Here is a 26,870-nt window from a genome sequence, read left to right as displayed (position 1 = left end):
TATGGCCCTCTATCAGAATCCAGAGTTTTGAAAAGATTGGGGATACTTAATTTTTCGCCCAAAAAAAAAAAACGTAAGGGGTAACACTGTCGTTTTTTTTACGGGTCGAAAGTTTGAGTTTCAATATCTCAGCATTGGAAGGGTCTAGAGCCTTCATTGTTGCACTCAGGTCTAAGTCTCATGGCCCTCTATCAGAATCCAGAGTTTTGAGAAGATTAGGAATACTTAATTTTTCGCCCAAAAAAAAAAACGTAAGGGGTAACACTGTCGTTTTTTTTCGGGTCGAAATTTTGATTTTCGATATCTCAGCTCTGGAAGGGTCTAGAGCCTCCATTGTTGCACTCAGGTCTATGTCTCATGGCCCTCTATCAGAATCCAGAGTTTTGAGAAGATTGGGGATACTTAATTTTTCGCCCCAAAAAAAAAAACGTAAGGGGTAAAACTGTCGTTTTTTTTTTCGGGTCGAAAGTTTGAGTTTCGATATCTCAATCAATCAATTTTTTATTTATATAGCGCTTTACAACAACCATGCGTTGATCAAAGCGCTGGACAGAGAAAAAGAAACAACAACAACATTAAACACAATACAAAAAAAAAAAAAAAAAAAACGATTTCTTTTATTATTTTTATTTTTTTATTATTTTCAAGGTGAAAAAAATACATTTGCCTGGATCCACGCCGAAGAAAACGTCTAAATGTCACATTTTTAATGAAGCAGCCTAAATATTCCACTTTGGAAAATGTGTAGATGTCAGGTTTTCATTAAACCGAAAAAATGGAATTTTGTTTTATTTACGATCACTGAGAAATGTTCTATTATTTAAAATGCAAAAAAAACAAAAATTTATTATTTTCAAGGTGAAAAGGATTCTTTTGCCTGGATCCACGCCAAAGAAAACGTCTAAATGTCACATTTTTAATGAAGCAGCCAAATGAGTAAAATGTCTATTTTCTTGGGCGTCCCCCAGCTCCTCGTTTAAGCAAAAGGTACGCTAAAACAACGTATTACATCGACGTTAAACCACGTTAACGGTGTTAACCATAACCTTTTAAATACTCGACCTAGTTCCGTTGCGGGAAGAAACTCCTGTAACTTCAGTGCCCAACCCCTATCACGACAAGACGTGAAATAATCACGTTGGTCCACTTTTGAAAACGTGTAGATGTCACGGTTTAAACCCCCTCAAACGTGAAACTTACACTAAAACTGAAACTTACCATCATGACCTATTGGTTTTCATTAAACCGAGAAAAATGGAATTTTGTTTTATTGACGATCACTGAGAAATGGTCTATTATTTAAAATGCAAAAAACATTTATTATTTTCAAGGTGAAAAGGATTCATTTGCCTCGATCCACGGCGAAAAAAACGTCTAAATGTCACATTTTTAATGAAGCAGCCTAAATAGTCCACTTTGGAAAATGTGTAGATGTCACGGTTTAACCCCCTCAAACGTGAAACTTACACGTTTGCGTTAACACGCTCCAATGGAGAGATATCCAGATGTTTATTCGCCTCTGCCATAACCATAGATATATACACTAGACTCACCTTGGGGGTCTAAGCATGCGTCAAAACCGCCGCCATCTTGGAACAGGGGTCTTGTCATAGGAAGTAGCAAGGTAATGCTGCTATCTCTGCCTTTACTTCAAATTCATTGATGGTGGCGGACTTTTGTGCAGCGTATGATGTTCACGGATTAAATCTGAACTAGAAAGAATGTTTAAAAAAAAAAATAATAATAATAATTTCTTTCTGGAATCAATGATAAATACATGTCTGACCGTTGGAACAAACCAAAAAAAAACAAGAAAAATCGCATTCATGATGATTTATGGTGATTTACTGTGTCTACTACATTGACGCTGATGCATTAAAGTGGAGGGGCTCCCCTGTTTCAAGATGGCGGCTCTATTGACGCATTCGTTCCAATGAACTTCTGTAGCCAAGGTGAGGTCTAGTGTATATGTCTATGTGCCATAAAACGACCTATCGGTTTTCATTAAACCGAGAAAAATGGAATTCTGTTTTATTTACGATCACTGAGAAAAAAAAGTGCATCTATCCATCATAAAAGTGCATCTGTCCATCATAAAAGTGCATCTATCCATCATAAAAGTGCATCTGTCCATCATAAATGTGCATATGTCCATCATAAATGTGCATCTGTCCATCATAAAAGTGCATCTGTCCATCATAAAAGTGCATCTGTCCATCATAAATGTGCATCTGTCCATCATAAAAGTGCATCTGTCCATCATAAAAGTGCATCTATCAATCATAAAAGTGCATCTGTCCATCATAAAAGTGCATCTGCCCATCATAAAAGTGCATCTGTCCATCATAAAAGTGCATCTGTCCATCATAAAAGTGCATCTGTCCATCATAAAAGTGCATCTATCCATCATAAAAGTGCATCTGTCCATCATAAAAGTGCATCTATCCATCATAAAAGTTCATCTGTCCATCATAAAAGTGCATCTGTACATCATAAAAGTGCATCTGTCCATCATAAAAGTTAATCTATCCATCATAAAAGTGCATCTATCCATCATAAAAGTTAATCTATCCATTATAAAAGTGCATCTATCCATCACATAAGTGCATCTGTCCATCATAAAAGTGCATCTTTCCATCACATAAGTGCATCTGTCCATCATAAAAGTGCATCTGTCCATCATAAAAGTGCATCTATCCATCACATAAGTGCATCTGTCCATCATAAAAGTGCATCTGTCCATCATAAAAGTGCACTCCTCCCAGGCCCGAGTTTTTGCCTCCACAACCACCTGGGCTGCAGTCCGCTTGGCCTGCCGGTACCAGTCAGCTGCCTCAGGAGTTCCACAAGCCAGCCAGGCCCCATAGGCCTCCTTCTTCAGCTTGACGGCATACTTTACTTCCTGTGTCCACCACCGGGTTCGGGGATTGCCGCCTCGATAGGCACCGGAGACCTTACGGCTGCAACTCTGAGCAGCCGCTTCGACAATGTAGGTGGAGAACATGGTCCACTCGGACTCAATATCTACAGCCTCCCTCGGGATCTGGTCGAGGCTCCTCCAGAGGTGGGAGTTGAAGATCTCTCTGACAGGAGACTGCCAAACGTTTCCAGCAGACCCTTACAGTACGCTTGGGTCTGCCGAGTCTGTTTAGCTTCCTCTCCCGCCATCTGATGCAACTCACCACCAGGTTGTGATCTGTTGACAGCTCTGCCCCTCTCTTCACCCAAGTGTCCAAGACATATGGCTGCAATCAGATGAAACGACCACAAAGTCGATCATCGACCTACGCCCTAGGGTGTTCAGGTGCTGCATGCACTGATGGACACCCTTTTGCTTGAAGATGGTGTTCGTTGTGGACAAACTGTGACTAGCACAGAAGTCCAATAACTAAACACTACTCGGGTTCAGGTCAGGGGGGCCATTCTGTCCCTAGAGCTAGTTTCCATGTCCAGGGATCGGGTTGTTGAGGCCCCCGCCTTCGACTGCCGCCCGATCCTCTCAGCACAGGCCCCTTACGGTCCTTCCTGAAGGTGGTGAGCCCACGGGAAGGAGGCCCCACGTTGCTTCTTCGGACTGAGCCCTGCCGGACACCGTGTGGGAGGCCCTGCCACCAGGCGCTCACATGCTGGCTCCAAGGTGGGGCCCCTGCTGTCCTTGTTTTCACTTCACTCATAAGGTTTTTTGAACCGTTCATGGTCTGACCCGTCGCCTAGGACCGGTTTGCCTTGGGAGACCCTACCAGGGGCATATAGCCCCGGACAACATAGCTCATAGGGTCGTTCGGGTACTCAAACCCCTCCACCACGTTAAGGTGGCAGTGCAAGGAGGGGTTGATTAGAATCACTTTTTTTCTATTTCAGTTTATTCTAATGGGGATTTGCTATACCCTATATTAAGAGTTCAGATGCAAAAGCCTCGAAGTGCCATTTGAAATTTTCTTCTAAAATTATCATTTTTTATCAAGCTTGTATATTTAAATTCAGTAATTTCACTTAAATGACAATGAAGATTACCTATTAATGGTCATTTAAGTAAAATTACTGAACTTAAATACACAAGCTTGATAAAAATGGTCATTCTAGAACCAAATTTCAAATGGCACTGAGAGGCTTTTGCATCTGAACTCTTCATATATACATTACACATACAGTATTTGAATATATGAGTGGTTTTCTGTTTTGTTTCAATAAATATAACACCAATATAATGGTTTGAATAGTATCTACTTATTATGGGAGATGTTCATTTGGACCAACATGTTTCAGGTGGGGATCATCAACATTTGCTTCTTAGACATCATAAAGACTGTAAAAGTACAAAAGTTAGAAAACATATATCAATAGGGTCCTGAGGACAGGAGTTCCAGTGATCCAATGTCACAATTTATTTGTACATTTTTTGGTGTTCATTTGAGTGTTTATGCACTATACATCATCTAATCATGACTTGATGATGAATTTAGGGTCTCAGGTATATCTACCATAAGGGAGCGCGTCTTTTTCCACTCGTAGAGTGGGAGCATTCGTGGAATTTTCAGAGAGTTGGGGGCATCAAATTCAGGTTTCACCTCCTGTATCATGATCCCACCGGTCCAGTTCACCACATTTGAGCCATGAATGTTTGTTGTTATTTTGTTCAGATTGTCCCACTCGAGATGAAACACATTCCCTCACCAGTAGTAATAATAATAATAATGAAAGTATAATTAATTAATTATTAAGCATAAAAATGTTTTTTTCAACTTAACAGAAACCTGGAGAGACCATTATCTGCCAGTTAATGTGGGCTTCCATAACGCTAAATGCTCTTCACCAAGAAAGACCTTTCTAATTGTGTGTTGGTGCATGGTGTAGGTATTTGTGTAGTTAGTTTAAAAATGTATGTTAAATAAACCTCACATTACCAGTGAATCCTAATTACATGATGTGATTTTTAATTAATGTATATTTTTGAACACGTTGTATCTTAAAATGTATTATTTAATTAAAATATCTATGTTATATTTTTAATGTGCAACAAGTGAACATTGGGAACAAGCTCAACATGTGCTCAACAATAATTTACATAGCCAGTTATGAAAAATGGAGGAGATTTATCAAATCGAAAACTAAAGGAGAAAAACAGACTGCCTATAAATGTGCTTTTTTGCAAAGACGAAGAGAAAATGGGATAGATTGTGTCTGTAGGATGTATTGTTCAGATTCTATGTAGGTTTAAAGTTTTCCTTTTTTTCCGCAGCCAAAAATCAAGCACGGACACAAAAGATGATACAAAAAATCACATATGGGACAAAAATTTGCGCGGGGAACATCAAAATTCCTTTTCTAGACACCTTAAGGATTACAAAAAAATAGGTTAAAAAAATATATCTTTCGGGTGCAGGTGAACCCCCCCTTCCTACCCTACTAATGCGATATAAATGAGAGATTCACTGTGCAGTGCAGATAACTTCAGTGTTTATGACGAGAGTTTTAGGGAGAGTGCAGAACGCGGTAAGTGATGGCTTAAAGGGAGCGCTATTGACAATCTAAATAATAATTTTGTTTTCCGTACTTCTAGAGCACCAGTGGTTACATTCACAGTGTAAATTATAAAGAGTGATAAATGCATTTAAATGTGGGAGTGAATCCGCTAAATTTTAATCCTGAGTCATGAAATTGCGATGATTGACAGTAACCATAGCAACATGAGAACGTGATAAACATAGCAACATTTTGGCGACTAATAATTGTATGATTTTTGTTACATTTACACTTTAGTCATAAGTTTACATTAACCTTTCAGAATCTCCAAAAAAAACAAAAACATTTTTAGTAATAGGAAGGATCATATAAACATTGTTTCTATTCAGTACTGCACTGAAAAAGCTTTTTCACATAACAGACGTCTAATGGCCTAGTCCACAAGACAAAATACAAGACAAATTACTTGAGTTTAACATTGTGAGTCATTACCTGAATGATCCCCTGCTGTTTTTTTTGAAATGGTTGTTCATGAGGAAAAATCCTCCAGCTCCTGCACATTATTTGCTTTTCCAGGATCTTCTGCATATTTGACTCCTAGCAGTGACAGTGAGATCCATCTTTTTACAATGGTGAGAATACTCATACACAATCATTACAAACCCTGCAAATATTTAGTGATGTTCAAGAATGAAGCATCCGTTAAGGATGAAACTAGTCTAAATTGTTAAAAAAAATAATTAATTAATTTAGTCCTGCCCTTCAGAGGCTTCAAAAGATATTAGCATGTAAAACAAAATAATACAAATTTAAACATCACCATCATCTTGCTCAGAAGTGTACCCCTGGCTCTTAATGCATTGTGTTGCATTCTTGAGCATTACCTTGCACATACCTTTTTCTCTTTAATCCTCAATATATTTTTCACTGTTCGAGAACTTGTGGAGTGAGAGCGGAAAGGCTTGTCGGGCGTAGCAACAGTAACTAAGAGGGGCGGGTCTATGTGAAAGGTCAATTTCAAATAATTTAAATCTTTGTGGACTTGGCCGGACTCGACTCGGACTCAGATGTTAAGGACTCGGACTCAAGTCTGACTCGGCCGATTGTTAAGGACTTGGACTCGACAAAGGTGGACTCGGACCCAACTCTACAACTAATAGACGTGTTAATGAATAAAAGAGCATCGTGCTTCCTATCGAAAGAATCGTATGCTCTTAACTCAAAAGATGGCTTGATTGAAATCTGTGTAAAATGCTTTGTATTATGATTATAATAATCTATCTAATGTTTAAACTGTGTTCTCTTGTTTCTCTGCTAAGTGCGGGAGAACCAGGCAGATCACAAGATAATGATCAGCAGAAGATAGATCCACCTCCGAAATGAAGCCAGGGTCTCATTGGCCAGAAGTTTCTGCGAGGTTGGACTGAGTTTAAGTTAAAGATCCGAACAAAGGAACGAGACCTCATGTTCAGTTGTTCAGTTGAGCCCGAGTTTGTTGTTTGTTCAGTTCAGTTCAGCTCAGGTAATTGTTAAGTTTGTGCCTCTCTCTAAACAGCAAAAGAGTGTTCCTGTTCGTGCTTCTCTCTAAAACAATAGAGCTTCATCTACAAAGTCATCAAGAAGCGACGGCGACATCGACTAGACCAAATTAGACCAGCAAGACAAATAACCCGAATCAAGATCAGGGTTAAACAGCTCATTCAAGCCATCTCGTCTTACTTTAATTTCTTTTTCGTAAAAGTCTCGGTTCAAAGTTAAGTTTGCTGCAAAGCTCGTCTGCAACGCGCTTCAAACTGTGAAGACTCTCATTCGCCTGCTAATCACACGTGACCGGCAGCGAAACTTCCATCCAGGCACTTCAAAGACAACCAGCCACGAGGACCCAGGAATTCCCTTCAACACAACGACAAAGGAATTCCTTAAGAAACGCAAGACAAACAAATACTCCAAAGACTATAACTGAACTGGTGCTTTAATGTAAATTGAATAACCTCTCTAAGAAACGAAGGTTTAAATTAATGATTGGTGGTCCATTCCAGGTTAGGTCTTGTAAAGTGCTTAGAGAGTCTTTCTCTCTCATTCCCGTTCCAACTCACTCTTTCTCGCTCGCTTTTCCTCTGCTCCTTGTATGACTGTGTGTGTGTGTGTGTGATTGTGTTTAGACCTTTATGTGTTTAGAATAGCTAATAAAGTCTTGCCCATATACTTGAAAAGATAATTGCCTTGTGTTGTGTTTGCACATTTAACGTCTTGTACTGTTCGATCTAAAGTTACCTTGCTAAGACATACTGTTTCACTATAGATTTGGTATTTATATCCTTGCAAAGGTTATAATTACGGGGTTCCATAGTGATTCGGTCAAGATTAATTGTAAATCAATGAATCATTCCCTTTGAGCTACATTGGCCATCCACCCCCCTTAAATACATTATGTATATTATTAAATGTTGCGCTACAAATGTGATCAAATGGATTACCACTTTAGACCAATAGGTGGCGTAGTTACAAAATCGATGTAATGTGGTCAGTTTGGTGACGATGAAAAAACTTTCAGACCAGTCGCATTAAAATACGCAGATTTATACAAACGTTATAAGCATTATTAGAAATGTTGTTATAACTTTGACCAAAAGGTGGCGCTGTCTTGAAATCTTTTGAGTACCTTCAGGGGATGGTGCTGATGGCACAAACTGAGTTTCGTAATGTTACACCAATGCATTCGTTATGTATAGCATGTTATGTTCTGTTACAGCGCCGCCAAGAGGCTCAGTCACACAGTGAGCCCATACATCTGTGTGCCAATTTTGGTGGTAATATCTCAATTCGTTTCGGAGTTATAGACATTTATGTGAAAAAACAGGTAAAAAATGACTGACACGTGACTTTGATTGAGTTTTACTACCCCTTACTATCAATATTTTTGCATTTGGACATTAGCATATAGCCAGCGACCTATGTTTTAAATTTTCTGATGGTGGTTTCGTCTCAATCGGACCGCAACGCTATGTAAAGCGCAAGACAAAATCCAGCGTATGTGGTATCATTGGACTCGGCAAGGATTCAGGAACTCAAGGAGATGACTCCCATGAAAAAAAGTCAACCACAGCCAGAGTTATAAGCATTTGAAAAATGTATTTTGGATGTATATGGCTCCTTCAGGGCATCGTACTGATGACCCATACCGAGTCTCGTAACAATTCATTCATGCGTTCAAAAAATACAGCATTTTAGCACATAATTCAAAATGACTGACAGCCAAAATGGTTGATCTGGGAAAATTGGATATCGGTCGACTCGGCATGACGCCCTGAATCTAACAAGATCATGTTTATGATTTTTGGACAAGCTGTTCAGAAGTTATGAGCAAAAATAATCATTTTACATATCTAAAGACCCCTTAGGTGGCGCTGTTCCCAACTTTGGCACGGAACCTTAAAAACATGGTTGCGATGAAGTGTACCAATTTTTGTTTCGAATGATCAAACTTTGGCCGAGATACAGCCTCTTAGCCAATTTTAGGTGGACCTTGTTAAGTTTACGAAACCATAACTTTTGAACAGAGATGAATAAAAAAAAAAATCGGGAACAGTACTTTTATGTGGCTCAGTCTGAAGATCATTTGAGTGCATGTTTGGAGAAAATTGGACAAAATTTGAAGGAGTAGTGAAAAAACTAAGAACTGTACATTTCAAAATGGCCACTACTCTAATGGACGGAGTCTTAATGTACAGTATTGGTTGTGATCAGCATGAGGAGTGGAATTAGGTGTACTAAGTTTCATGTCTCTAGAGCAAAACGTTCCAAAGTTATAACCATTTCAATGTTGAATTTTTGAACTGGTGGAGGCGTTATAGAGTTGGTCCTTGAGGGTCCAACTATTGGTCCAATTACTATTGATTAGCATCACTACAAGTGGGCCAAATTTCATAATTTTCCTACTTACGGTTCATAGGGCTGCCATAGACTTCCATTTACGGAATAATAATAAGAAAACCAACAGATACAATTGGTGCTTAGCCCCTAAAAATCATACATCGTGATTTCAGGATTTTTTTTAGATTATGTCTCTCACAGTGGACATGCACTGACGATGACAATTCCAGAGCCCTCTATGATTTCTAATTGGGAGAACTTGCAAAATAGCAGGGTGTTCAAATACTTATTTTCCTCACTGTAATACATCATTTGCATATTTCAAAATAAATAACTTAAAAACTTGTAATACAAAAGATATTTGTCTTAATGTCAGTAATCAACTGGGGCAAGTTTCAAGATATTCACATGGGGTGTCTCCCCTTAAAGGGTTAGTTCACCCAAAAATTTAAATTAAGTCATTAATTACTCACCCCCATGCTGTACCAACCCCGTACGACCTTCGTTCATCTTCGGAGCACAAATGAAGATATTTTTGATTGAATTTGAGAGCTGGATCACTGCTACATAGGCACCCTAAGGGATCGAAACTTGACGGCCCAGAAAGTCATTGAATAAAATGTTTAAATATTCCATGTGACTACAGTGGCTCAACTATAAGTTTATCAAGTGACGAGAATACTTTTTTGTGCGGAAATAAAACAAAAATAGCAACTTTATTCGACTATGCCTTTTCTTCCTTGTAGGCCTGAGATGAGAGTTCAAGAGGTTTCCACAACGAAAAACTGAACCGTGAGAAATTTGAACCGATACACTCCTAGTTGTGAGATATGAGAGCCTTGTGATGCTTTTCCTTCACAGACGTTGTGCTAAAATTGTGCTAGATGTTGTGTGGCTGTTGTATGCCATTTCGGTTTTACAGAGCACCATTTGTGATCTATGCTGGCAAAACAAGTCACAAGGAGCAAATTTTCAAAAATGATTTTGATTATCGTTCAGTTGTTATTTTTTTTTACCTATTTTTCTTACCCTTCAAAATGTAGTATGATTTGTTGTAATCAGATAAAAAAAAAAATGACAGAGTTCACCTGTTTGAAGTCAATATAGTTTTTGAGAAAAATAGGAAGTTATCTAAAGGTTCCAAAAAATACCTTAAAATCCCTGGTAACCTGGTTAATTTTGAGCTTTGCGTGCACGGATTTAATATAAATGTTACACATCAGATGTTTTTCCCCAACAGTTAACCAAGCGTTCATTTAAGACATAACAGATAATGTTTGCATGAATACTCGTCCAGACAGAAATACTGTAATTCTCAGTGGCAGGTGGTGCTAAAAACAAAATCTAACTGTTTGTAACGAAGGACTGAATGCAATTGTTACATATTTTTATGTAATGTATGTGATGTATCATTACTGCTTAGCAAAAAATGCAAAAATAAAAGGTACCACGAATCAATGAATTTGACTTTACCATGTCAAACACACATTGTAATGTTGCCTAAACACTGGCCAGTACAGCACTACTTGAAAAGAAATATCGACCTCTGTTCATTTTGGCTAGCAAATTTCTCAATAACCTTCTGGTTAAAATCAGTTATCTCAGTCACCAGTTTCTTTTCCATTGACAGCATGGCCAATGCATTCAACCTCTCCTGGTTCATGGTGTTTCTCAGAAAAGTCTGAACTCTTTTTGAGGTCGAGAAGCACCTCTTAACTTCTGCTGTTGTCATGGGTGTGGTGATGAGGATCTTTAGGAGAGTGACAGTCTCTGAAAAGATTTCTTCAAGATTGTTCTCAATAAACAGCTGGAGTAGATCCACAGCACCACAACAGGCTCTGAAGTCTTCCTTGCAGTATATGAGACTAAGCTCTGTCTTCAGCTTACTCCCATTGAGCACTGGATAGGCCTTCAAAGTCTTGCTCAGAGCATCTTCAGGAAACAGTACCGTGTACAGTTCAAACCTGTCCCCTTGCAGCAAGGTGGCACTAACAAGGTGGTTTGTAAAGGAGAACCGTTCCATGATGTGTCCCAGTATGGTATCGCAGACCTACAGTGAACGATACAAACAAAAATTATTAGCGATGACAAAAATGTCAATTTCAACTGCAACATTAGAAATGACCAGTTTAAGATAGAAACTGGTCTCCCTTTATATGTTTGAAGCTGTGTAACTAGAATAATAAAACACCTTGCTGAACAGAGGACGCTTTCAAAAAAACAATAAACCTTTGCAACAATTTAAACTGCATTGTTTCATTTATCTTCTGTGGGTACTTGTAAATGTCTTTACAATATTTTTTGCTTAAATATTGTGGCAAAGAACAGATCCTTTAGTTAAAGTCTAAATAATAATATAAAAATATATACACTAATAAAAAAAATCATTCCTCCAATTGATCCTACATAGTAACCTTTTGAAAGGTTGGATCCTTAAATCCACTTCCGATTCAATGTATATATTTTGAGTAGAGCTGTCAAACGATTAATCGCATCCAAATTCCAAAATAAAAGTTTGTGTTTACATAATATATGTGGGTGCACTGTGTATAATTATTTATATATGAAGAGTTCAGATGCAATAGCCTCTAAATGCCATTTGAAATTTTCTTCTTTAATGCTGATTTTTATCAAACTTGTATATTTAAGTTCAGTAATTTCACTTAAATAACAATTAATAGGTAATTATCATTGCCATTTAAGTGAAATTACTGAACTTAAATATACAACCTTGATAAAAAATGATCATTCTAGAAGAAAATTTCAAATGGCACTTAGAGGCTTTTGCATCTGAACTCTTCATTTATACGTATAATATATATATACACACACACATACATATATATATATATATATATACACACACACACACACACACACACACACACACGCACGCACGCGCGTATGTATGTATGTATATTTAAGAAAAAAATTATTTAGATATATAATATAAATTATACATAAATCTATATACAGTATATACATGAAAATATTTCTTAAATATATACAACCATGTGTGTATTTAAATATCTAAAATAATTATACACAGTGCACCCACATTTATTATGTAAACACATAATCAAAAAAACTTTTATTTTGGATGCGATTAATCACGATTAATTGTTTGACAGCCCTAATTTTGAGCAATTTATAATCAAGCTAATGATCAATTATCCTTCTAAATATTAAATGACTTTTCATCTTCAAACACTAGAGAATAACAACCAATATTGTGTGAACCTCTCACTGAAATCTTTATGTTATGTATATGAAATCATTATGTTTTGGGGAAGTTTCCTGTTCAGAGCTAGAGCTCGACCAACTCCAACCATGTGTGTGTGTAGATATTTCTGCAAAAGCCACGATAATAACCCATCATGCCTAAGAACCGTCCAAGTTCTTTTTTTAGTTCCCGATAAGTTATACATTTGCTTTCCCAAAACTGGCATTTCGCGAGATTAACGGGTAAGTGAAGCCTCTTGAAATATCTCATGAATCAACAGGAACTAACACGAGTTCAACATTCATATTCACATCAGTTTCAAGAGACCAGGGGCCTCATTTATAAATGTTGTGTATTTACAAAAAGCAAACTTGACAGGAAAATGTGCAAAAATGTCCTTTACGCAAGCTCTGACCCAGGCGTATGCACGAAAACTGGTGAAATGAGAAATGGCGCCAGCGTTGGTAGATGGAAGAAACACGTGAAAGTGTGAAACCGTAGACCATTGTAAAACGGTAATAGTAAAATAAATGGCAATACTGGCTCTCATAAATAACATGAAGACTTCACAAAGTAGGTCTTACAATTAACAGCCTACATGAACACCCGTTTTATCGATCTGCAGTGTAAACAAACAAAATCAAACAAAGATTACAATAGAAATACAAATTAACACGTATTTGCAAAAATAAGAGTGAAATATGTTCTGCAATAATAATTATTGCATGTTATGCAATTCATCCCCATAACACATATGTAGCTTGTCAGATGCAATCAAATGGATGGTAATAAAATGCCATGTTGCCATCACAATGCGTACAGACACAAGCGATCTCCAAGGAAGAGAGGCAAACGAGCGGGAGTTTTGGTTCGACTAAGACAGAGGGTTCACCGCTCTCCGCTTCCCAGCATGATCCTGTCGAATGTCCGCTCCCTGACTAACAAGCAGGATGAGCTGGCTACCCTAATTCGATCTAAGCGGGACGCTGCTGACTGTTCTGTTATATGCCTGACCGAGACGTGGCTGGATGGCAGCACGCCGGATGAGGGTCTTCTCCTGCCCGGTTTCACACTTCTACGAGCTGATCGATCGCGGCAGGATTCACAAAAGAAGTCAGGTGGGGGTGTCTGTTTTTATATAAACCAAAGCTGGTCCACCAACACTGTCGTTCTCTCGCGACATTGTTCACCTGAGCTGGAATGTTTCATTGTTAAATGCAGACCCTTCTATCTCCCACGGGAGTTCTCCTCCGTCATTTTCGCCGCTGTTTACATCCCACCTAAAGCGGGAGCCAAAGAGGCTTGCAGGCAGCGGGCGGCTCTCATAACAGAGGTGGAGAATTCCAGCCCGGACTCCATGGTTTTGATTTTAGGCGATTTTAATCACGTGGACTTAAAGAGATCACTACCCAAGTTCAAGCAGCAAATTCATACTGCTACCAGGGGTGAAAAGACATTAGATAAATGCTACTGTGTGATTGCGAATGCGTATCATTCTATTACTTGGTCCCCTTTGGGTCGGTCTGACCATAACACTATCTTCCTCATCCCTCGATATCGTCAGAGACTGAAATCTACTAAGCCGACAAAAAAAGTGATTAAACAATGGTCTATACAAGCACAAAACGAACTGAAAGAATGCCTTCATACTACTGACTGGTCTGTCTTTAGGGATGAATTCACTACTCTGGACAAATACTGTGATGCTGTTACTTCATATATTCACTTTGCTGAAAATCTATGTTTTCCCTCTAAAACTGTGACTGTTTATAGCAATAACAAGCCATGGTTTAGTAAGAATATTAGAATGTTGTATCTGGAGAGAAAAAGTGCTTTCCAGAGTGGAGATAGCTATCAGTATTCTCTGGCTAAATATGCATTTGAAAGGGCTGTTAGAAAAGCTAAAGCTGACTATAGGGCCAAGCTTGAAGCTAAGCTTGGTGTCCATGACAACAGGGGTGTTTGGCAAAGCCTTCAACAGATCACTAATTATAAAAACAAATACACAGTTTATGATGATGACCCTTTACTACCTAATAAACTAAATTAATTTTACTGTAGATTTGAAAGTAATTCTGAATGTGCAGTCAGCTCTAATTTCCTCAATGACACAGGCCTTCTTGAACCACCTTTTCTGATAGAAGAAACAGAGGTCAGATCATTGTTAAGGAAACAAAATTGTAGGAAGGCATCAGGCCATGACCAGGTCTCTGCTGCCACTATTAAATGGTGTGCCGATGAGTTGCCATATGTTTTCACTGACATTTTTAATTGGTCCCTTAGAGTATGTAAAGTTCCAGCATGCTTCAAATCAGCTGTAATCATTCCTGTGCCCAAGAAGTCGAATGTGAATTGTTTGAATGACTACAGACCAGTGGCCCTAACCTCTGTTATCATGAAAGTTTTTGAGCGACTAGTAGCTAATTACCTCTCAGTAACGTCACTTGACCCTCACCAATTTGCGTATAGGGAGAACAGGTCTGTTGAAGATGCAGTTTCTCTTTGTACCCATAATATTCTTCAACATTTGGAGGGGCCAGCTACATATGCACGGGTTTTGTTTATTGATTTTAGTTCTGCTTTTAATAATATTATTCCAATGAGATTGTGTGACAAACTTCTGGGATTGGGGGTCAAGGAGTCCATATGTAAGTGGATTCTTGACTTTTTAACTGATAGATCTCAAGTGGTTAGGGTCAATGGCCTTTTGTCAAAATCAATGACTACCAGCATTGGCGCCCCCCAGGGGTGTGTTCTGTCTCCCCTTTTATACCCATTTTATACCAATGACTGTTTTTCTCACCACGATTCAGTCAAAATTTTTAAATTTGCAGACGACACCACTGTAGTAGGCCTCATTACTAATGATGATGAAACGGCCTACAGAACAGAAGTATCCTTGCTGATTGAGTGGTGCACAATTAACAACTTGTCCCTTAACATCTCCAAAACCAAGGAGATGGTTGTTGATTTTTAGGAGCAAAAATATTAAGTCGCTCCAGCCCCTTGCCATCAAGGACAAAACTGTGGAGAGGGTGGAAAGTTTCAGGTTCCTGGGGACCATTGTATCCTCAAGTCTCAAATGGAACCTCAATGTCAGCCAAATTGTTAAAAAGGCTCAGCAGCGACTTTTCTTTTTGAGACAACTTAGGAAATTTAAAGTGTCCAAGGCTGGTATGCTCCACTTTTATAGGGCTGTGATAGAGAGCATTCTCACTTTCTCCATCACTGTATGGTGGGGCAGCTGCTCGGCAGAGGACAAGTCTGCATTGAATAGGGTAGTTAGCACTGCGTCAAGGATTATTGGGTTGGACCTCCCTAAGATCTGTGATATTTATAACACCCGACTACTCAATACTGGTCTGAAAATACTCAAGGACCCATTACACCCTGCTAATTACCTTTTCATCCCTTTACCATCAGGCAGAAGGTTAGAAAGCATAAGATCGAGAACCACTCGTTTTTTTAATAGCACTTACCCGCAAGCTGTGAGGGCTCTCAACTCACAAAACAAAAAATCTACTTCTTCTCAGGGTCACTAAACGCACTAGCACTTTGTCTGATTAGTTTTATTCTATTTATTCTATTTATTAGCAGCATACTAAGTAGTTGCTCTCTGTTTAGATTTTATGCTTTTATTGTATCTTATGTTATGTTGTATTGTCTTGTGTGAGCAATTTCACCAAAATGAATTCCAGGCGATGTGGGTCGTTCTGGCAAAAATAAAGACTTGAACTTGGACTTGAACTTGAACTAATGTAACCTTATGCCACTCAAGTGCATGCCTTTTTTGGCATTAATGCCCACACTGTGCCCTCCAAACAACATTTTCCTCCTCTTTTCCACCTCGCCAATGATAATTTCTATTTAACAGTGTGTGAAGTTACATTTCTTGGTTTTCCTCTCTGTGTTTGCCATGATTTCGCAATTGATGAATATTAACTTGTGGGCGTTTCACAGACTATTTATGGGCAACTATGGGCGTGACATGAAGCCGCAAAAGCTGCGCTACATTTAGAATTGATTGTTATTTATTAAGCAGACATGAAAACCGCTCAGAGGTAAAAAAGGGTGAGAAGGATATTACCCCTCTAGGGGGGTCCGGGGGCATGCTCCCCTGTAAGAAAATTTTAAATATTCCATATTTTAAAGCATCAATCTGATGCATTTTTTGCCAACCTGGGGAGAGCTGGAGAAACTTAACTTCAGTCATGAGTCAAAAATATTATTGCCTCCGTAGCGTTAGCTAATAATAATAGGCCTAATAATACAAATAAAAAAGACTGATACCTATCCGTTACCAACGCAGTTTAAAAAAAATCAAGTAGAATTTCTATAACTGTTTGTTGAACTGATAATCACTCTTTTGTGTGTTAAACACAATCTATACTTAATACAGACAACTTCCTTATAAAGAAATAATTTAAATGATCATAACCTATGACAAAAATTATATTATAAACTAGATTAGTGGGCAACTAATTATAAATTTCATAATTTTATAAAATCAGAACATTTAGTGGAAAAAAAATTAGTGGGGAACAAATAAGAGACAATGACATTCAAGTCATTTCGAACAGGTATCGTTATGGCAGCTCGGGTGGACCCTTTATTTTACTGTCTATGGGTGTAACGGGCCCTGGACATCCGTGTTGATTCTGTGGGGATAAAGTTTGTGTCGTCTCGTTATTTTAACGTCGATTAGCTCCGTGTATATGTCTATGGATTAGCTCCAGCTGACAGCTGCAAAAACAACATTCTCTCTCTTTCGCTCGCGTCGCACGGAACCAAAGAGATTCGCGAACCCCCCTAGCGTTCTGGCGGCGAAATGCACCGCGATGCACCACAACCTCTTGGAGAAGCATAAAACGGCCACGACGCCGTAGTGGTGACGACGTAGCTACGCCGTGGAGTTGACGCAGAAGCATAATGAGGCCTTGAGACAGCATTTTTAGCACAGAAAACAAAGCTTTTTGTACTGTGGACTGTCAAAATCGAGGTATTTCGAAAACGATGACGCAAGTAAGTTTGTGCTATTTACTTTCATACAGTTGCTAATAGTGTTGTCACGGTACCAAAATTTCAGTATTCGGTACCAATACCAGTAAAAATTCACGGTTCTCGGTACCAATTTCGGTACCAAAGCTTAGTTTAAATTTACATATATTTAAGTGTTTATCACGGTTACAAGTATGGAAACTGTACATTTGTATTATAAACACTTTAGAAAAAAATTAGATAAAATGACCTAAAATAAACAATAGTATACACTAACACATTTTTAAAGTTGTTTGTAAAGTTCTAATCCGTTAACATTTATTTAATGCACAATGAATGAAGTGAACAAACATGAACAATCAAGTGTTTCTATTAAATAACATTTACAAACATTAATTAATGTTGTAAAAATATATTGTTCACTCAATGTGTTGATGTGAAGTAGCTAATGTTGATAAATGGTATCTTATTGTAGCATTAGCAAACTATAGGCTACAGGAGAAAAAACATGTTTTATTTGATTTGACCAGGGGTGTAAAGTAACGAATTACAAATACTCACGTTACTGTAATTAAGTAGTTTTTTTCAGAAATTGTACTTTTTTGAGTAAGTTTAAAATTGTGTAATTTTACTTTTACTTGAGTACATTTTAAGTGATGTATCGGTACTTTTTCTCCGCTATTTTCCTTCTGTTTGTGGCCGTTACTCGTTACATGCTTGTTTTAATTTTATTTTTATCCATCAACGTGATTGGATCGAGTAATCGGTCTCGTGACTGTTATCAATTCAAATTAAGCATAGAAAACTTACCGCCTATTCCTGCTGTTACTCGTGACTGCTGTGGATGTGCATTCATCACGCATCAATTCAATCCAGATATCAGCGTCTTCCTCTAATATGCTAAGGTACATTTCACATTTATGCTTGATATGATATTTATATAGGCTGGCCTGTCTACATGGCCTAACATTTGGTCTAAGGTTGGGGGAATCGCGAGACGAGTTCATAATGCGGTGAATTCCCGCTCCCATTTACTTCACAATCATAGAGAGACGCGCGTCACGATCTGCACTGCCGCGTCTCGCGCTCGCCATGCCGCCAGATTCAGAATCAGTGCACCATGTCGTTAACTTGAACTGCATTAGCACAGCTCGTTAATAAACAGCGTTTTTTGATTGTTCCATTATATGATCCGTCTTCATTTGGCAAGTGCACTTGCGTAAAAAACACACAACTTTTTTTTGTTGTTTTTTTGTGGATGCTGCTGATAAAACAGCTTCGCCGAGACTTCAGAGACAAAGTGTGTTTGTTTCTTTTGTAAAAGTTTCCTGGATATAACTTCCCTATTAATGCACAATTTTCCTTACAAATTATATTACCAGCAATACAATGTGAGTAAATGTAGCCGTGTAAAATGTAAGGGATGATGCCACCCTTTTAGAACAATACATTTATGTTTAAATTGTAGCATATTTAATAGCATGGAATTAAAGTGTGTAATTAGTGTTAGCTCACTATCTTAGCCTTTTTCAGTACATTATTTGAGGTAATATGATAATATTAGTGATTCTCATTTATCAAAACACTAACATTGGTACCGTTTTGGAGAGAAATTGGGTATTTTTTTTATTTTATTTAACCCATCTCTTGGTGTGTGATGCTGAACTATCATATGAGTTTCTAAAGGTTTTTGAATTCTTTGCACAGTTATGAATATTGATATTTTATGTGCAACAATAACATGCTCAGGCCCAGTGGCTTTTCGCCTAATTTTAAATGCTTTTCCCCCCAAATAATATGATTTAAATGGTGATGAGTGTACTGATTTGATGCATTTTAAAAAGATGGATGATAGATATTCTTCAATCTTTCTTACAAAGAACAAAATATAATGTGAATTCCAGTATGTGCATTTTTGTTTTAATTTATAAATTGTAGTGCACAGTGTTTATTATAAGGGTTAGAATCCGCACCTCAGTACTCACTACTCACTACTCTTGAGTACTTTTAAATAAGCTACTTTTTTACTCTTACTCAAGTAGTTTTTTGGACAAGTACTTTTTACTCTACTCACACTACATTTTTTGGAATGTAATGGTACTTTTACTTGAGTATGTTTTTTCAGTACTCTTTCCACCACTGGATTTGACTGTACTTTTATTTAATCTAAAACTGCATTCATATTTAATTTTGAAAAGGCTTTTTAAAACTGCTGAGTTATAAAGGCAAGAATACGCCTAGAACTGGCACTGACATTAAATGACATAAATAGGGATGCATCGATACTAAATACCAGTACTCTGGTGTCGGTTGGATACTACTGTGCTCATGTACTCGTAAAACTACCCCGAAAGCACTTTAGAGTCCGTTCACATATCGCGCGTGTTTTTTTAAATTATATTTTTGCGCGTGCTTATTCTTTCCAAAGCGCTTGCTCTCACGCGGCGTCTGTCGTTGCTATGCAACGAGTTTTTATTATGAGCGCGCTTGCCTCGCGCCTATATTTGAAATTGCGAATTTGCATGTAATCGGCCTCTTATGGCAACGTGACATTAGCCTAATCCAAAATATTTCCATATGTGGCTCTTTCCTCCTTTCGTGTCAACAAGTGGATTCAGAGAGAGAGCATATCAGCGTTATGAAGAGGACGCAACTGTGCACCTTTCAGACAGCGCGTCTAGAACTGGATTAACCTGGTATTCGGTACCTAGAAAAGCTGGTACCGTAACATTTTTTTTTTTAGTACCGACTTGGTACCAAAGTACCGAGTTTTTTGACAACACTAGTTGCTAAAATGTTTACTTTGTCTTTGCAGGACTGTGATATGAAGGGTGTGCAAAGACAGAAAATTCACTCGCATTTACTTTCCTGTGGCAAAACTTGAGAGCAGTTGCATTTAAGTGCAACCTGGACACATCAGTGATGGGGAGATATTTTGTTAAATAAAATGATCCTGCCAGAAGAATTGCATGATAACGTCATGTCTTGTTCTGTCTGTTTCATCTCAGTGGGCTTTTATGAGGGTTTTAAACAAGCACATAAATGTGTATTTAGCGTTTTCCGACATTTCAGTGTGGATGAGAAACTTTTGGAAAACACTTGGAGAGTGTTTTGAATCAAATAATCCGTTTTCAAATCTATCTGGATTAATGTAGAAGTAGCCTAAACTATCTAATGTAAAATTCAAATGTTGGATTACAAGATAAAAAAAAGAAAATAAAAATCATACTGCAGTGTAATATGGACTACTAAAATAAAACTCACCTCTGCTGAAATCTGTTCAAGGTCCTCTGGAATATGCGACCGGCGCCTCTTCGCTTGAGAACCACCACTGCATTGGTCAACCAGGGAAGGGGGAGAATTCCTACAAAGGAATAAGAAAACGTATAAATAATAATAATAATAATAACAAAAATTGCAAAAGGAGGAATATAGTTGCTACCTGATCTTCTCTATGTCCTGCTGAAACTGATGGATGCTCTTCTTGATGTGGCCCGAATCAATGTCTTTCTTCTGGAGTCGAGTAAAGAGTTGTTCCACATGTGGTATGATGTTGTGGAAAAGTTGCAAAAAGAACTTAAAATCCTTATCCTCAAGCAGCATGGCGAAGGCTCCTGCCTGTCTGACGGTAACAGGGTCAAAGTCACCCGAGTCTCGTATGGTTTCAAAACAGCCGATGAGGTCTTCCCTGTGCTCGAACACGGTATTGACGGCACAGCTGTGAAAGTTCCATCGAACGTTGCTTGAAGTTGGCAGTCCATGGGCCACTGCTTTATCAAGAACATCGGTGCGCTTGGGTGATCTCGAAAAAAAGCTGGCAAATCCTCCAAGGTCAGAGAAAAAAATTCTCACTTTGGATATGTGAGAAGTGGCCTGTTGTATTATTGCATTGAGTTGATGTGCATAGCAGTGGACGTAGTGGGCATTTGGGTAGACATTTTGTATCTTCTTTTGAACACCGGCAGTGGCACCCTTCATCACGCTGGCTCCATCATATGCTTGGGAGATGAGTTTACCCCTCTGATCCTCAGGAAGGATGACAGCGAGACGCTCTTTCAGTGCAGTGGCGATGGAATCAGCCGTAGCCGAATGCAGCGGAATAAACTCAAAAAACCTCTCCTGGACATTGCTTTTGGCATCAATGTAGCGCAGCACAAGCACAAGTTCGCACTGTGTCGCAATTTCAGTGGTCTCGTCAACCTGGATTGAGAGAAAGTCGCTGCTCTGTGCTTCTTTGATTATGTGTTCCTTCACAACAGACAACATACAGTCCAACAGCTCGTCCTGCACCATTTTCGAGGTTCCCTTAAACAAAGTGCCATTCTCAAGGTGCTCTTTTAACACTCCATCAAGGGAAGCAACAAAATCCACCAAGCCGCGGAATATCCCGGGATTCTCTGAGCTCTCGATCTCATCATGGCCACGCAAAGCCAGCTCAAACGCGCCGCAAAATTTCACACAGTCTATTATTCTAGAAAGGATGTGCCGGTTTTTTGAGACCTCCTCATTGTGCCTTCGAATGCCAATCCTGTAGCCTTCATCCAGCTGTTCAGCAATGCTAAGCTTCCCGATAAACTGTAGCCTCATAGCGTTGTCAAGATGGCTGCGGCTACTTTCATGTCGTTTGCACTTTTCAGAGAGATGTTTTAAATCGCGCACTCCTGTCGTTGTCCACGACGTTTCGGTGCCAGGATTTTGAAACAGCAAACAGGGAAAACAATAAAAGGCATGACTTACATTGCATCCAGCTAGCCAACTCCGCTTGCCGTAAGAAGTGCTGGAGAAGGCCCGAGTGTATATTCGCCCGCGATTACTTGACTGCTGTTGAATTTGCAAGTTGGGTTGATCTGGTCCAAGCTCCTTGATCCTTTTTTTTTCTTTGTGTGAACGCTTTGTAAAAGGGTATTTTTGTAAAGATAAAACTGAATTTTCTTTCATCCCGAAGAGAAATTGCGCTTGCTGGCTTCCACATTCATCAGTACCAGTCAATTGACAAGCCAATGTGCGGGAATAGGAGTCATTGAGAAGGGTCCAATCACATGAGGCTAAAAATATAAAAACAACATTTATTCGCTGAATTCAAAAGTGAGAGGGTCTGTGGCGCAGAGCGCTGCGACCCGAGGACAATGTGAGGCAAGACAATTAGAACTCAGCCTCAAGTCACATGACCTAGTAAATGCACACTCATTTGGCCAGCGTCCCGCACACAAATATGAACGAAATACAATTGGGATTTTTTTAAATAAATTAACATGACTAACTAAATTGTATTTCTTTATTAATTTGTGATATCTAACATAATGAGAGTAATGGCCCTAAATTGGTTGAGAAGTTATCTGAATAACAGAAAACAATATGTACAGATCAAATCTGAACTTATGGAAATTAAATGTGGGGTACCACAGGGTTCTATTTTGGGACCTAAATTTTTTCTTTATACATTAATGACATTTGTGATGTTTCCAAATTATTACAGTTTGTTTTATTTGCAGATGATACTAATTTCTTCAGTTCTGGAAATAATATACAGAAACTAGTAGAATGATCTATTGAATGCGAAATGACAAAACTGAAAAAATGGTTTGATGTAAATAAGTCATTGAATTTAGAAAAGACAAAGTTTATGGTCTTTGCAAATAGGAAAATAAACAAATCTGTAGCTTTATCCATAGATGGAGTTGATATTGAGACAGTGTTTGAGTTTCGTTTTCTTGGTGCAATTATGGATGATAAATTAACATGGAAACCTCACATAGCATACATTAAAAGAAAAATTTCCCAAAATATTTTTGTTTTAAACAGAGTGAAGGAGGTATTAAATAAGGAAACAATGAAAATACTTCATAGTTTACTCATTATACCATATTTGATTTATTGCATATAAGTATGGGGGAACACATATCAGACAAATATAAAACCTTTATCTGTTCTACAGAAGAGAGCTATAAGAATTATTCATAAAGTAAATTATCGAGAACATACAAGCAAATTATTTGCTAAATCCAGAATATTAAAGATAGAAAATTTGGTTAAGTTTCAAACACTAATAATATTGTTTAAAGTAAGACTGAAAATCTTACCAGAGAAAATACAACATTATTATCAGTTAGAAAAAGAGTACAGTAGGAGAAGATATCATTTTAAACATCAATTTGCACGTACGGCTATACAACAAATGTGCCCCTCAGTTATGGGAGTAAAATTATGGAACTCATTGCATGATAATCTTAAAAGTTAAAAAAGTAGCAACATTGGTCAGTTTAAGTATAAGTATAAACAGAGTATATTCAGTCAGTATTAATATGGTGAGATTTATGTTGCTTCTGGAGTTGTTTGGTTTGTTGTGTTTTTGTTCAGTGTTTTTTTTCTTCTTATATTTATATAGGGTCTAATAGTATCGGCTATTATAAACAGAGATATAGGCAAAGTAAATTTGGTTAGTATTAATATGGTGGGATCCATGTTGTCTTGTTTTGTTTCTCTTTATATGTATTGGATTACTTGTTTTGCCGTTTGGACATTGCCTGATTTATTATACTGCATGAATTGCTGTTATATAAACCAACATTGTTGTTGTTTTTTTCAGTGTAATTTTGGCTGCAAGCTACTTAAGAAGGTTATTTTGTATTTTGAAATAGGAGACAGATATTATAAGATTTTATCTTCTTTCTGCTCCCTTTTGCACATGGGAAATTAAATTATGTGAAGAAAAAAATGAAATAAAATGTTTTGCGTTTTTACCATAAAACTAAACTAAACATTGTTAATGTAGCTTTCTTTGATAAATTTGAACATGGCAACATCTCTGTTGACCAGCCGCCACTGCTCATGACACTTTTTTCAAAAATATCATTCATTTCTGTAGAGGCCAAAATTTTAATAAGGGATTATTGTCAGAGTTCAACTTTGAGAATGAAACCAACCTGTTTGTTCCTCAGTATCTTCTTGTTTCACACTGAATACTTCTTCAATCCTGATGTCTTCACTCTCCTCTTTAATAAAAGCCATCTTTACAATTGTGTCACATATGGATCTCAGCTGCTTCACCAAGTGTTTAGACACGCTGTCATGATTAAGATGAGAATAATCAAAAGAAAAAAAGACAAATCAAAACTAAATCTCAGGGTGCGTCTCAATCAGCTCCATAGTTCGGTAGTCAGCACACTAGTAAGAGTCAGTCAGAGTGGGTCAGTGATCTTAAATTACAAAAAATAAATAAATAAATAAATAAAAGAACAAACTAGGCTATACAGCGACGGTTCATATTTGTAGTTATTGATTACATTTAGATTTATCTTCCACCAAAATAGTTGCTGTTGGTTCGTTAAAGTTGTCATTACACATGGTTGTTTTTTTCGTTAAATTAAACGGGTTTGACCAACGTGTCGTCTGCGTGCGTGCTTCAAATTTGTTAATGTTGCGAATTTGATCAAAGTGCACTCGGACTTCCGAAAAGCTCCCTTTCTCTCATCAGTAACTTACATGTCAGCAGCCAAATTCGTTTACGATAACCAGTCATAGGGATAAGCGAAATAAGACGCACCTTCTCTGTTACTGTGTAGATGAGCTTTACTCACAAAAATAAACCATGTTGGTTAGTTAAAGCATAGCAATAATATATTCAATAATTATTCCCTCATTTTACATCGCTAGCAAAAACTTTACTTTTGACATAATTAGAGGGTTTTTATCGATTTAAACGCCTTAAATGCTGGAAAAACCACAAACCTTTCCTCAGCCAAAACAAAACAGACGTAGGAGCGCGGCGCAATCTTACGACGTCATATCACCAGGTCAAAATAAAAGTCCTGCTCACGCTGCTTTCTTGAACAATAGTATGTTTGTACATTCCAAGTATTTGCATGCTTGCAATCTTTTGAAAACTGAACATAGAAAGGCAATAATAACACCAATTAGCTCAAATCAAATAGTAGAAGGAACAAATACAATGATAATAAAAAGAAAAATTAAAAACAGAGAAAAAATCTCTATAATAAAGTAATACACATTTTTCATAAATACTAGGCAAGTTTACAATATACCACATTTTAAAGTCAACATTATTATTATAAAAAAAAGAAAGTATATATTTATGTGAGTTGTATTACAATAGGCCTATTTGTATTATTTTTAACCCTTGTGCATCCTTGTGGACATTTTTGTCCTTTTCAGTTTGTTTTTTTTATCACTTTGCCTGTGTTAAAGCTAACTGCAAAAAACTTGGCACAGGTGAGTATTTTTATTGGAATTTTACTATTTCACCGTCATTTTCTTTAAAAAATATTTTTTGCATTAGGTACAAAAAATACTCCCTCTCAGCCCCTTTTGGACAAAAAATGTCCCCATTGAAACCCATTAAAACTGCCATTTTTAATCCCCGGTTCAGTTAACTATAAAATTAAGCAATCTTTGTTAAGAGGCTTTCATTCTGATGGCAAGGCTTCAAAAATTAATTTTTTACTATTTTTTATCAGATGGTGTCATTTTTTTTAAGTTTGGTCTATAAAACAAATGTCGCTTTATTCCTGTTTTCTGGTTCGGCATACTATAGAGCCAACTGGATAAATTATGCAACGATATTTGTGTGGGTGTGTTGGTATGGATGTCAGAGTGTGGTTAGTATGTGTGTTATAAAAAAATATGTGTGTGTGTGCGCATGTGTGTGTTTGTCAGACTGAGAGAGAAAAACTGCAAATTCAGATCCAATCACTGTGAGCTCCAGTGGGGTTTTGCTGGGATCCAATGGGGAAAATATGTTACTACGCCCAAACAAACTGTTACCGAAAGCTCATTTTTTGAGATATCATCCTCAAATTTGGAACACAACCTATTTAGATTTATGGCTTTGATTTTATTGTAGTTTTGAGTTCAACCTGATTTAAAAAATATATATTTTATATAAAATATATAAATAATTTTCATAAACTTATACCTATATAACTTTTTTTTGGATTTACTTATTATTATTTGTTTACTTCAGCAATAATCTGCAAAGGGTCTTCTTTAAAATGATACCAAACTTAAGTCTGTGCTCCAAAGCATCACATTTTTATGACAGTTTTTTGACATGGATATTTTTGTCCTCTTTTTACCTATGTGTAACTTTTTTTAATTGATGCACAAGGGTTAAACACACCAAAATACATTGTGTAAATATATTAATAAAATAAATGAACAATGCCTCTCTCTTCTCTCTGTGGAAACTTTTACAGGATAAACCGGTGAGCATTCTTTAATGATACCTCCCTTAATTTTATTATACAAAAGCATCTAAAGACTTTAAAGGTCTCTTTCCAATTGACATCATAAAATC

The 26,870-nt window shown here is 37.5% G+C and overlaps 1 protein-coding gene across 2 annotated transcripts; it reads right to left on the bottom strand.

Annotated features, from left to right (window-relative positions):
* Positions 1-10,633: 10,633 nt before the first annotated feature.
* Positions 10,634-25,345, bottom strand: LOC120468307 (zinc finger MYM-type protein 1). 2 transcript variants are annotated; one of them, XM_039657039.2, is made up of 5 exons: positions 25,286-25,345; positions 24,481-24,620; positions 21,000-22,602; positions 20,822-20,921; positions 10,634-11,386 (listed from the first exon to the last, which is right to left on the bottom strand). In XM_039657039.2, exons 2-5 carry the CDS (start codon positions 24,563-24,565, stop codon positions 10,859-10,861), a joined length of 2,316 nt encoding a protein of 771 aa, XP_039512973.2. In that variant the 5' UTR covers positions 24,566-24,620; positions 25,286-25,345; the 3' UTR covers positions 10,634-10,858. The 2 variants fall into 2 exon arrangements, with proteins under 2 accessions (XP_039512973.2, XP_088982941.1); XM_089126815.1 differs by lacking the exon at positions 25,286-25,345 and adding an exon at positions 25,101-25,271.
* Between the last annotated feature and the right edge of the window lie 1,525 nt (positions 25,346-26,870).

This window comes from Pimephales promelas, chromosome 24 (genome assembly GCF_988280905.1).
Source record: "Pimephales promelas chromosome 24, fPimPro1.hap1.1, whole genome shotgun sequence".
Taxonomy (NCBI): domain Eukaryota; kingdom Metazoa; phylum Chordata; class Actinopteri; order Cypriniformes; family Leuciscidae; genus Pimephales; species Pimephales promelas.
The sequence above is the reverse complement of the archived record's forward strand: the minus strand, read 5'-3'. Positions and strand labels throughout refer to the sequence as shown.